This window comes from Hemitrygon akajei, chromosome 21, assembly GCF_048418815.1.
Source record: "Hemitrygon akajei chromosome 21, sHemAka1.3, whole genome shotgun sequence".
NCBI lineage: Eukaryota > Metazoa > Chordata > Chondrichthyes > Myliobatiformes > Dasyatidae > Hemitrygon > Hemitrygon akajei.
In genome coordinates, this window is record NC_133144.1 from 67,453,024 (window position 1) to 67,466,514 (window position 13,491).

At 38.7% G+C, this 13,491-nt stretch overlaps 1 protein-coding gene across 1 annotated transcript in view; it reads right to left on the reverse strand.

Moving 5' to 3' along the window:
- Positions 1-13,491, reverse strand: part of ercc6 (excision repair cross-complementation group 6) — a 94,142-nt gene that overhangs the window by 15,493 nt on the left and 65,158 nt on the right. The window contains exons 11-14 of the mRNA XM_073025671.1: positions 9,727-9,843; positions 2,796-2,891; positions 1,704-1,922; positions 121-231 (exon numbers count right to left, since the gene is read on the reverse strand). Of these exons, the coding sequence (XP_072881772.1) occupies positions 121-231; positions 1,704-1,922; positions 2,796-2,891; positions 9,727-9,843 (543 nt within the window). The remainder of the gene's footprint in view (positions 1-120; positions 232-1,703; positions 1,923-2,795; positions 2,892-9,726; positions 9,844-13,491) is intronic.

Genomic DNA, 13,491 nt, shown 5'->3' on the forward strand with positions numbered 1-13,491 from the left:
CAATAAAACACATTTTGTTTTATATCTATCAAAAAGCTGTGCATATTTTACAAGTACAAAAATAAAACATGTTGCCGAAACTTAAGTACAAGTATTGCAGTACCTGTATATAGCTCCTACCTCATTGAATTTCAAAATGAGTGGCTGTCTGGAAGGTATCGTAGTAGATCCATCCATTTTAAAATAAGTATAGCCTAGATTTCGTACAAACAGCTCCAGGATGTCCAGCATCTAATGCACAGAAGATTTTAAAAAAATTATTTAGTACATGGAAAGATATCCTTATGGAAGTACTCACGGATATATTGTACAAATCAGAAATGAACATACATATTTGTAACAGAACACATACAAATTGCCATGTGTATTGAATATAGAACTCAAGGTCAGTAAGACCAAGGAAATGATAGTGGACTTCAGGAAAGGGAAAACAGGAGAAGACATATCAGTTCTCATCAAGAGAAAGAATGCGCACCTTCAAGTTCCTGGGTATCAACATCTCTGAGAATCAATTCTGGGCCCAACATACTGATGCAATTTATGAAGAAGGCATGCCAGCAGCTATATTCCATTAGGAATTTATGTCACCGTAGCTGCTAACAAATTTCTGTTTGCATTCTGACTGGTTGCATCAATGTCTACTATGAAGGAGCCAGTCACAGGATCAGAAAAAGCTTCAGAGGGTGTCAACTCAGCCAGCTCTGTCATTGGCACCAGCCTCCCCAGTATCAAGGACATCTTCAAAAGGCGTTGCCTCCTTTTCATTACTACTGTCAATGAGAAAGTACTCAATGTTTTGGGAACTGCTTCTTCTCCTTCACCATCAGATTTCTGAATGGACAGTGAACCCATTAATGCTACCTCATTATTTTGCTTGCTGTTTCCACTATGTATTTTTATATATTCTTATTGTAATTTATAGTAATTTTTATGTATTGCACTGTACTTTTTCCACTAAACAACAAATGTCATGACATATGTCAGTGGCAATAAACCTGATTCCAATTCTATAGAATATTTGCACCAGGAGTATAAAAACTCTAATGAAAGCTGTGCAATTTTATTCCAAAATATGTTTGTATTTTAAAATCAGACTGAATGAACTGAATATTGATCAGTTATTCTCCAGTTGAAATATGTCAAAATCTTTTTGAAGTAACATTATCTGGCACTGTCAGTTCTGTTACAGCTATACCATGAAGCATTTTACCATTGGTAAACACATCAACTTAATGAATGTAATGCACTAAACATTACTTTAATGAATTTATAAAAGATATGCATACAATGCATCAAAATATGGGAGAAGTTAGCATTATGTAGTTAATACTAAACAAAGACTGGATTTAAAAATAGAATAAAAACTCTAGGGGCGGCATGGTAGTGTAGTGGTTAGCATATCACTATTACAGCGCCAGCGACACAGGTTCAATTCCGCCACTTTATGTCAGAATCTGTATGTACTCCCCATGAGCATGTGCATTTCTGCTGGGTGCTCTGGTTTCCTCCCACGTTCCAAAGAGGTATGGTAAGTAGGTTAATTGGTTACGTGGGTGTAATTGGGTGACACAGGCTCTTTAGGCTGGGAGGACATGTTACTGTGCTGGATTTCTAAATAAATAATCAAAGGACACTTGGCACTTTTCTATGTTGAGTAGGACAAATGAATTTGTTTCCCTTATATTACTGCTAAAACATTCTACCTGCCGCGACTGTGAAAAGAGCAATACTCTATGTCCTTGTTTGTGCCACAGTTTTAGCAAGGCGTCGACGACAATCATTTTTCCAGATCGCTTCCAATAACCAAAATGTTCTTCTTCAGTTAGCTGTTCATCGGGCACTCCTTTTAAGATTTTAGGGCCACCTGAAAAGAGATCTGGGTGATTGCAGATCTTCCTGAGAGCTATCAGGCCAGGGAACACCTGAGTTAGAATGGGTGGGGAGTGGGAGAGAAAGAAAAAATCATTCAGCAGTATGCACATTTGATATTAATTCCCCACCATCATCAAAAATAGTGAAGTAGTATCCATGGGTTCATTGTTTATGGGACAATGAATCCATGAACACTACCTCACTACTTCTGCTCTATATGATTTTACATATACAGTATATGTATATATTTTTATAAAATTGTAATCAGATAATAAACCTGATTTAATTTCAACATGTTTGTGCACAGACATAAGAATATGCATATGCAAGAAAACTTGGTACCAAAACTGAGGGCTGTGTGGGTGAGTGTATGCAGTGTGTTTGGGGCTGTGCTGTTCTACTACAGGTGAGCATGATAGTGTAGCAATTGCTTTACTGCACCAACGATCACTGATTGGGGTTTGATTCCCATCGCTGTCTGTAAGGTGTCTGTACGTTCTCCCCATGATTGCGTGCATTTCTTCAGGGTGTTCCAGTGTCCTCCCACATTCCGAAGATGTACAGTTAAGGTTAGTGAGTTGTAGACATGCTACAGTATTTTGGTGTTGGAAGCATGATGACACCTGTGGGCTGTCCCCAGCAAATTTCACTGTATTCCACTGCATTTTAAAGTATGTTTCGATGTTTTAATGTAAATGTGACAAATAAAGCTAACTTCTATCTTCCATCAATTTCTATGTCAAAGCACTGAATACATCTTAATTTCTGATCAGATGTTTTAAACTCAGATTTGTATCCTCTGTAACCACTCAAGGATTTATGTTAAAGAAAAGTTTCTGCAGTAGAAATGATTCCTCACTTTACAAACTCTTTTATTTGGAACCAAGCTTCCTTGATGAATATAAACTAACAACAAACCACACCTGCATGTCTCTATTGAGAATCTGATAGACTTCTTTGGAATCTATAAAACTCTGATAGACCTCACGTTGCTCTTCAGTTAACCGACAGAACAGCACCTACAAAAAAAAGGACTCCAGTCAGTTTGTACATTTCTCCTTGAAGTATTCTTCAGCCCAACTCTTTTATTCTAAAACACAAACGCCATATAACAAAGTTCTGTGAACGTGCTAATTTCTGTTTGCACTACAGCTTAAGTTGTATCATGCAATCTGTAAAAGTTAGTGCAATCAGAATTCAATCCTTACTGCTGTCTGTAAGGAGTTTGTTTGTTTTCCCTGTGACAGCATCGGTTTCCCCTGGGTGCTCCTATACATTCCAAAGATGTATGGGTTAGGTGGGCATGTTATATTGGTGGCAGAAATATGACAACACTTGTGGGCTGCTTCTAGCATATATTTGGACTGTGTTAATTGTTGTTGCCAATGAGTCACTTCTCTGCATGTTTCGATGTACATGTGACAAATAAAGCTAATATTTAAATAAGATATCACACTTGTATGACAAGGTTTACACATCAAACATGTACAATTCATAACTGGAAGTTACAGTGGCACTATTAGTACAGAACCTGAGACCACGGTTCAATCCTGAGCTCAGATGCTGTCCATGTGGAGTCTGCATGTTCACTTTGTGACTATGTGGGTTTCATCCAGATAGTCTGGTGTCCACCCACATCCAAAGACTTGTGCGTCAGTAGGTTAAGTAGCCATTAGTATGTATTCAGTGGTTGAACAGGGGCCATGCTCTTCCCACTGCTGCCACTGGGAAGGAGATACAAGAGCTTCATGATTCACACCACCAGGTTCAGGAACAGTTATGCCCTTCAACCATCAGGCTCTTGAACCTACACCCAACTTCACTCATCCTCTTACAGAACTGATTCCACAACTGATGGACTCACCTCCAAGGACTTTTCATTTCATGTTCTCAATATTTATTGTTTAGTTATTTAGTTTTTTATTTGCATAGTTTGTTGTCTTTTGCACAAGGGCCGTTTATCAGTTATGCTGTGTGCAGTTTTTCACTGATTCTATTGTGTTTCTTTGTATCTACCATGAATACCCCAAGAAAATGAATCATAGGGTTCATATGGTAACATATATGTACTTCGATAATTAATTTAGTTTGAACTTTGAATTAACGTGAGGACCGCATACAACAGGGTTGTTGGAAAAGGCTGATTGACGATCAGCACAGATTCAGTGCACCAAAAGGCCTGCTTGCATACTGTATCACTCCAAGACTCTGGTAAACAGACTGATTAAAGGACAGGCACAATACAGACAGGAGAGTTGTAGAGGTTATACACACGTAATGGAAAAAGATAACCTACATGATCAGTGCCTCTCAAGCCAAATGGTCTTATTGATCAAACAACAGATTATTGCCAAGCTGCTTAGATCATACTGTAGCAATATGAATCTCATCTTCTCGATAGTGTAGAGCCAAAGACTATTTCTTAACAATATACAGAAAACATGAAGTATGAATTTTGGGTCAAGTTTACAATGGGTATTTTATTTGAGGTCACAGTTATGAAAATATCTATTTTTCTGAATCCATATTTGAAGAAAAAATAACATCCTTTTAAAAATAGCTTGTTACAAATATACAGTATTTTACATGCAGTGTTTCTATAAATCAATAAAATACTGATGTATCTTTAAATACTGAATAACCATACATTAGATATCAAAGAATAAAGAATAAACTCAAGTAATTGTGATGTATGTAATTCTATAATGAGATCTAAATTACTGAGGTATTTGAATGGGTACTGGTAAAAAGGCAGCATTCATGCACCAAGTTCAAGTTTATAGTAATCTGACTGTACATATATAAAATCAAACAAAATGATGTTCTTCCAGAAAACAGTGCTCCCACAAAACATATATTACACATGGTATATAAAACAAAATAGTACCATAAGTTAATAAAATACAATTCATAATGCATGTAGTACGCAGCCCAAGTAAACAGTACAGTAAAGAGTTCACTGTCCTAGTGATGAGATCTCGATAGTGACATAATATTCATTAGTTTCACAAGCTGAGGGATGAAGCTGTTACCCATTCTAGCAGTCCTCGTCCTGATGAACCTGTATCTCCTTTCTGATCGTTGTGGGTCAAAGAAATTATGGAATGGGTGGTAGGGATCCTCAACAATGCTTCAGGCCCTTCGTCTGCAATGTTCCCGGTGAATGTCACAAATATCACCACAGTTTCCCTGCCATCAGCACACATGCTTGCCGGTGAGTACTGTCTACCTAGTGCACTATGACTATTCAACAAGGCTTCTTTGACTGTACTTCTCAACAGTGACTTTAGCACCAAGAGGAACAAGGCAGTAAGAACATGTGAATATCAACAGCAGGAACTCCTCTGCCGTGTGCCTCCCATTCAAGGTTCAAAGTAAATTTATTATCAAAGTATGTGTGATTCATTTTCATGCAGGCATTCATGGTAGAACAAAGAAATATAACAGAATTAATGAAAAACTATATACAAAGACTGACAATCAACTTGATGAATGGTCTCCGCCCAAAACCTTACCTGTTTAATTAATTTCCATAAATGCTGCATAGACTAAGTTCCTCCAGAATTTTATTTGTTACTCCGACAACCAACCAATGTACAAAAGACAAACAATGCAAATACAAAAAAACTAATAAATAACAAATACTGAGAACATGAGTTGCAGAGTCCTTGAAAGTGGGTCCACAGGTTGTAGAATCAGTTCAGTGCTGAGGTGAATGAAGTTATCTATGAGTTTGCAGATGATACAAAGGTAAGTGGAGGGGCAGGTAGTTTTGAGGAAGTAGAGAAGCTACAGAAAGACTTAGACAAATTAGAAGAATGGGCAAAGAAGTAACAGGTGAAATATAGAGTCGGGAAGTGCATGGTCATGCACTTTGGTAGAAGAAATGAAAGGGTTGACTACTTTCTAAATGGAATTGAGAGAAAATACAAAAATTTGAGGTGCAAAGGGACTTGGGAGTTCTTGTGCAGGCTTCCCCTAAGGTTAACTTGCAGGTTGAGTCTGTGTTCAGGAAGGCAAATGGCCTAATTCTGCTCCTTTATTTTATGGTCCTATAAATATTCATCATTGCCAATCTGAATCTTGGGACTCTATTAAGAGAAGGACTGCTGGAGTTTAGGAAGGAATGTCACACGCATAAGGATTGGGGTGGCCAGTGATAGTTGCATCCTGTACAACAGATTAGATTATACTACTCAAGTAACAGAAAGGCCAGAAGAAATGGAACAAGCAAGTTTATAGGGTGATTAAGAAGTTGTATGATGTGTTGGTCTTCATTAGTTGGGGGAATGAGTTCAATCAAGGTAATGTTGCAGCTCTATTAAGCCCTGGTTAGACCATATTTGGGAGTATTGTGTTCAATTCTGATCACCTTATTATAGGAAGATGTGGAAGCTTCTGAGAGGGTGCGGAAGAGATTCACAAGGATGCTACCTGCGCTAAAAAGCATATCTTGTGAAGATAGGTTGAGTGACCTATGGCTTTTCTCTTTGGAGCGACGGAGAATGAGAGGTAACCTGATTGAGGTGCAGAAGATGATACAAGTATAGATTAAGTTGACAGCCAGAATGTTTATTCTTCCCAGAGAGGAAATGGATAATACAAGGGGCATAATTTTAAGGTGATTGGAGGAAAATATAGAGGGAATGTCAGAGGTAAGATCTTTACACATAGAGTGGGTGCTTGGAACGTGCTGCCAGGGGTGGTGGTAGAGGCAGATGCTTTATGGACATTTAAGAAACTTTTAAATAGGCACATGGATGATAGAAAAATGGAAGGCTCTGTAGGAAGGAAGGATTAGATTGATCTTAGGTTAAAAGGTTGGCTCAAATTTGTGGGCCAAAGGGCCTGCACTGTTCTATATTCAAAGTAAGCAAGATCAAGTAATTGACAATATTTCCACTGGGTCATCAATTCCCCACTAAATCCAAAGAGAAAGTCCTTCAATAGACTGTGACAAAATTAGCTGCCCTTATAAACACAACTCTTCAGAATCTCTGGAACAAAACACACACTCAAAATGCTGGGGAACCTGCAGCAGCAGCGGCAGCAGCTATGGAAATGATTAGACAGCTGAAGTTTCAGGTTAGAGCTCTTCATCAGGATTGATGGGCTTTGGCCCGAATTCAGTGTGTTGCTCTGGATTTCCAGTATCTGCAGAATCTCTTGTGTTTATGTCTCCACAATCTCTTAATATTTACTTGGAAAAATTTTAAGCTATTGCTCAAGGACTACAAGGAAGCCAGACAAGCTATGCCCAAGCAAAATCCAACACTCTTCCTTTAAAGATAAATGGTATCCTCAGCCACTAAAGAGGCAAACAACTAAAATCAGAGTTAGCAACATGCTTCCGGAATTATTCATACCTTATATAAAGGGATGATGTTTTATCTATGGTGTAATGCAGCAGTACAACAATGAAGTGTTATGTATTATTGATGAATATTCCATTGTGTGATTAGTTCTGCTTTTAAACTAATCACTGGTTTCCCTTTGCCACATACACCTTTGCTGGGATATGTTTCTGTCAACTCTTGGAAAAAACACATTGTACTGTTTACAATTTGTGCATGCTATGTACTTGATGACAAACTCCAAGGCAGACTACTAATTAATGAAATAATACAAAAAATTTTAAAAAGTCATTAAATTTATTGGGATAAAATTAAAAATGATACTTCCTTTTTAATTCAGCATTAACTTCTATAGGTAATTAAAAATTTATAAGGCGCAATTTAAAAAAAACACAATCAGCATCTGTGCCCACAGATGTGAAGTGCTCTTATTTTTCTATGACTGAAATCTTTGTTATTTTGTATGCATCGCCCCTGCTGTGCCTCATGATGGCATTTTAATATTTAATGTAACTACTGTTACACCAAGCTCCAAAGGAGAGGGACCGGCCAAGCTCTGGAGGTCAGTCAGTCTATTTTGTTCAACTGCTTTTTAAGCAAACCTGCCATCGTGCTGTACTCTAATCCCATTGAGAACAAGAACTTTAATGAATTATATTCAACTTCCTTTAGAATTAAAATGAGTGCAGTTATTACTAAAGCTAAAGCATTCAAAAAGTATCAACCTTTTCAATATGAAATGTACAACTTCTGGTAACTCAGTTGGTAACTGCATACAGAGTGTAGCAGTTGAGTCTTAACAATCAACAAGTTTCCAGGTGCATTCCCTAGTTTCTGCTGTCAAACACTCTGAGCTAAAACAGCAATAGGTACAACTACAGTGGATTCCAGTTAATCGAGGCAGCCGCTTATATTGGACAACTCTTAAAGAACAAAAACTAATTGAGAAAATTACCGAGATTCCCTTCATTTATTTTGGACACTATGCGGCTTAATTGGGCTAAGAGACCGTTGCTGAAGTTACCAACCAGTGTTAGTTGCATGCACTTGAGTGGCTGCCAGCACTACACTGTGCTTCAAATGAACAGTTTTTAAACAGCATCAGTTGCATGCATTTGTGTTCAAAAAACAGTGATTTTTGTCACTGATAGTTGGTGAGAAATAAGCAGTAGGACAATTCAGAACCGTTTTGCTCACTGCGGTTTCAAACATTCAGACTCAGAGATGCCAGAAGTGAAAATGAAATGATTTCACTACTTCAATAAATTAGGAATTATGAAGAATTTGGAGATATCGACAATCACCTTGCATGTTACAATGAAAATGAAAACTTGGAGGATGCGATCATTGGTTGCATTGTATGAAGGTAGTCCATTAAATGTAGGACTGCCTTAAGGACTCCAGCTCTGGATTTTTCCCTCTGGGTTTACCCCTGAAGCCTTCCCCATGAGTGGAGAAAGCTGCAAGGCAGCAGAGGTTTGAGATCAGAGTTTTCCTTCTCCTTAATCCAATGCGTTACACATTTTCTGTGGTGTGCAACATGCAACGACATTCAATAATTATAAAGAATAAAGAAATATATAAAAATAAAGTTAGAAGCATGGGTATGGATTAAGTAAACAAAAATACACAAATACCAGCATGCAAAATGTCGCAAAAACAAAATAGCTGGTTGAGGATTACAGGAGGAATGGAGACAGGCTAGCTCCTATTTACATCAATGGATTGAGAGGGTAAACAGCTTTAAGTTCCTCGGCATAAACGTCACTGAGGATCTCACGTGGTCTGTACATATCGGCTGTGAGGTGAAAAAGGCACAACAGTGCCTCTTTTACCTCAGACGGTTGAAGAAGTTTGGTATGGTCCCCCCAGATTCAAAGAACTTTCTATAAGGGCATGATTGAGAGCATCCTGACTGGCTGCATCACTGCCTGGTATGGGAACTGTACTTCCCGCAATCGCAGGACTCTGCAGAGAGTGGTGCAGACAGCCCAGCACATCTGTAGTTGTGAATCTCCCACTATTCAGGACACTTACAAACTCAGGTGTGTAAAAAGGGCCCGAAGGATCATTGGAGACCCAAGTCACCCCAACTACAAACTGTTCCAGCTGCTACTATCTGGGAAATGGTACATACCATAAAAGCCAGGACCGACAGGCTCTGGGACAGTTTATTCCACCAGGCCATCAGACTGCCTAATTCATGCTGATGCAACTGTATTTCTATGTTATATTGTCTATCCCATCATACATAATATTTATTATAAATTACTATAATTGCACATTGCGCATTTGAATGGAAACATAACGTAAAGATTTTTAGTCATGTATTATGAAGGAAGTAATAAAGTCAATTCAATTACAATGTAAACACCATTATAAAAATGGTTTAAGGTGTTTACAGTGCACAGCAGTGACTGAGGTATATGATAAAACAAGAATATTATAAAATGTTTGGTACAAATTTACTTGAGTCCTAAAGTTCCTGTATTTTACTCACCTGTTCACTCTTATCTGGTAAAGCCAGATTCATTTTTACATCTGCCTTTATTCTTCGCAGCAAATAAGGATTTATAGTGTCTCGTAAAACACAGGCACACTTGTAGGCAGTTTGTACCTGAGAAAAATGTAGAACAACAATTTAGTATTAAATGTTTCATAGTCCCAGTAATGACTAACTAACTATCAGGGACACATTGACAAGAGTATTTAAAGCAGAAGTCAGTTTTTTTAAATAAACTTAATCAGCATTTAAGGAGCCTTGAAACTTAATACAAACAACGCACACATTTTATAACACATTAAGAACTGACTGTCAACTTCTCTTGAATGTTGATTTTGTTAAACAAAGCAGAGAAATAATGAAAGCAAGGTAATTAATTCACAACACTGCTATTAACTACAACAATACTCAATTTGTGCTTATCCTTCAAGTGGCAAATGTGGTTTTTATATTTAACTTTTAATAGTATCAATGCTCCATTATACTGATATTTGGTTCTAAATTTAAAGCTTGAAAACAGTGTACAGTTCAGAGCTTTCAAGAGGACTCAAAATGGAAGTTTTATTAGCTGTGTAAGTCCTTCCCTCAGGGAAATGGACCTTTTATCATGCTACATTATCTTTGTGTCTAATCCTATCTCAGCCCTATGTCATTTATCACTAATCTAAGTGGTCCAAAGATCAAAAAGAAACCTGCAGGGGGCCTACAAGAAGCTACATTATAGAGAAAGATGAGTGTCCACTTATGAGACCAAAGAGAGCTTAAAAGAGAAAACATTATTCCACAAACAGGGGGCAGTTTTTAGTTTAAAGAACATATGGCAACGTAATGGAGATGTTCGATGAAGAGGGCAGTTTACTATATACGATATGGGCAACTACTTCATTAATGCATTAGTTTAAACAATGTTTTTATTATGCAAATAAAATCTAATTCACCATCCTAAAACAAAATTCATCAACAGTGTATCTTTATTAAGAAATAATGGCAGAACAAACAGCTTCACACTCTGAAATGTAGTAATTTCATATTTACTGTACAGGAAGAAACAGATATAAGCAGCATTTTAAAATGAAAACACTTTTGGGAGGTTTTTAATCACACATTTTGCTGCCTTCCTTCCTGTCTTTTCCCTCATTTCCAATTTGAAAACTGTTTTCTTTAGTTTGTGTCTTTTCAGTTCCCTTTTAAGCCTCAAATTTCCTCTTTTATTTGTCTTTTTAAACTACTATTACTGGGTGGAGCATTCAAGTGTCATGAATGATTTAATTTCGGGCAATATTAAAAGTAAAAAGTATTGGATACAGGCCAGCCCATCACAAGAAAAGTCCTTGCTATCATTGAGGACATCTACAAGGAGCACTGCTGCAAGGACCCCACCATCCACACCATGCCCTCTTCTTAGGACTACCATCAGGAAGGAGGTACAGGCGTCTCAGGACCCACACCACCAGGTTCAGGAACAGTTATGACCCTTCAACCAAAAGGCCCCTGAACCAGTCTGGATAACTTCACTCATCTCAACACTGAACTGATTCCACAACCTATGGACTCACCTTCAAGGACTCTACAAGTCCAGTTCTCAATGTTATTTATTTATTTATTACTTCTGGTAATTTTCTATTTGTGCAGTTTGTCTTCTTTTGCACATTGGTTGCTTGTCAGTCTTTACGTGTTGTCTCTTCTTCCATTAATTCTACTGTATTTCTTTGTTCTACTGTGAATCTGAAAATGACTCTCAGGGTAGCATATGGTGATATACATATACTTTGATAAGAAACTTGCTCTGAATTTACTTTGAACTCTAAAGTAGCAAAGGTTGCAAATACAAATGGTTGGTTTGCACCCATAAGATGAATCCTTCATTCAAAGTTCAAAGTGAATTTTATTATCAAAGTACATATATCTCACCATATACAACCCTTGTGGGCATATTCAATAAATATATAGAATAATAACGATAGTAGAATCAATGAAAGACTGTCTACCTTCGACACTCAACTAGAGTGCAGAAGGCAAACAGAACAATTACACAAAGAAACAATAATAAATAAATAAATAAATAAATAAGCCTTAAATATTGAGAACATGAACTGAAGATTCTTTGAAAGTTGAGTCTATTGGTTGTGAGAACATTTCAATGATGGAGCAAATTAATTTGTTTATTTATTATTACAAGCAAAAGAAAATCCGTAGATGCTAGAAATCAAAGCAACACACTCAAACTGCTGGAGGAACTCAGCTGGCCAGGCAGCATTTATGGAAAAGAGTAGTTGATGTTTCAGGCCAAGACCCTTCATCAGGACTGGGGAAAAAAAAGATGATGGGCGAGAGTAAGAAAGTTGGAGGGGGGCGGCAAGAAGAAACACAAAATGATAGGTGAAATGGAGGAGGGGGAGGGATGAGGTAAAGATCTGGGAATTGATTGGTGAAAGAGATGCAGGGCTAGGGAAGGGTGAATCTCATAGGAGAAGACAGAAGACCTTGGGAAAAAGAAAAGATTGAGGAACACCAGAGAGAGAGAGAGAGAGAGAGGTGATAAACTGAGAGAGGGAAATGGGAATGGGGAATGGTGACCGGGGTGGGGGGGGAGAATTACCAGAAGTTTGAGAAATCTATGTTCATGCCACAGGCTGGTGGCTACTCAGACATAAGGTGTTGCTCCTCCAGCCTGAGCGTGGCCTCATTGCGACAGTAAAGGAGGCCATGGACTGACATGTTGGAATGGGAGGTGTAATTAAAATGGGTGGCTACTGGGAGATCCCGCTTTTTCTGGCTGAAAGGACATAGGTGCTCAGCAAAGCGGTCTCCCAATCTGCATCGGGTCTCACCGATATACAAGAGGTCATACTAGAGGTTTAAGAGACTACTAGACAGGTATATGGAGGAATTTAAGGTGGGGGGGTTATATGGGAGGCAGGGTATGAGGGTCATAACAACATTGTGGGCCGAAGGGCCTGTAATGTGCTGTACTATTCTATGTTCTATACTGGGAGCACTGGACACAGTAGATGACCCCAACAGGCTCACAGATGAAGTGTCGTTTCTGCCACATTTGCTCTCAGGAAGAGGTGTTTCAATCAAGAACTAAGGAGTTGTTCTCCTTCAAAGAAAGGGCTTCCCTTCCTCCACCATCAATGCTGCCCTCAACCGCAGCTCTTCTGTTTCGCACATCTGCCCACACCCCACCAGGGATAGGGTTCCTCTTGTCCTTACCTACCACTCCACCAGTCTCTGTGTCCAACACAAAAGTCTCTGTAATTTCTACCAGCTCCAGCAGGATCTCACCACCAGGCATATCTTTCCTTCTCCCCCCTCAACTTTCTGCTTTTTACAGGTATTGCTCTCTACACAACTCCCTTGTCTGTTCTTCCCTCCCCAGTGATCTCCCTCCTGGTACTTACCCTTGCAAGCAGAACAAGTGCTACACCTGTTTCTACACCTCCTCTCTCACTACCATTCAGGGCCCCAAACAGTCCTTTCAGGTGAGGCAAAACTTCACCTGTGAGTCTGTTGGTGTCAACTACTGTATCCAGTACTCCCAGTATGGCCTCCTGTATAACGGTGAGACCCAACGCAGATTGGGAGGCTGCTTCGCTGAGCACCTATTCCCTACTTCCCTCTCTCATCTTATCACCTCCCTCTGGGGTGTCAGGATCTCTGAGGATCTAACCTGGTCCCAACATGTCGATGGAGTCATAGAGAAGGAAGGACAGCAGCTATGCTTTATTGGGAGTTTGAGGAGATTTGGCACTCCAACAA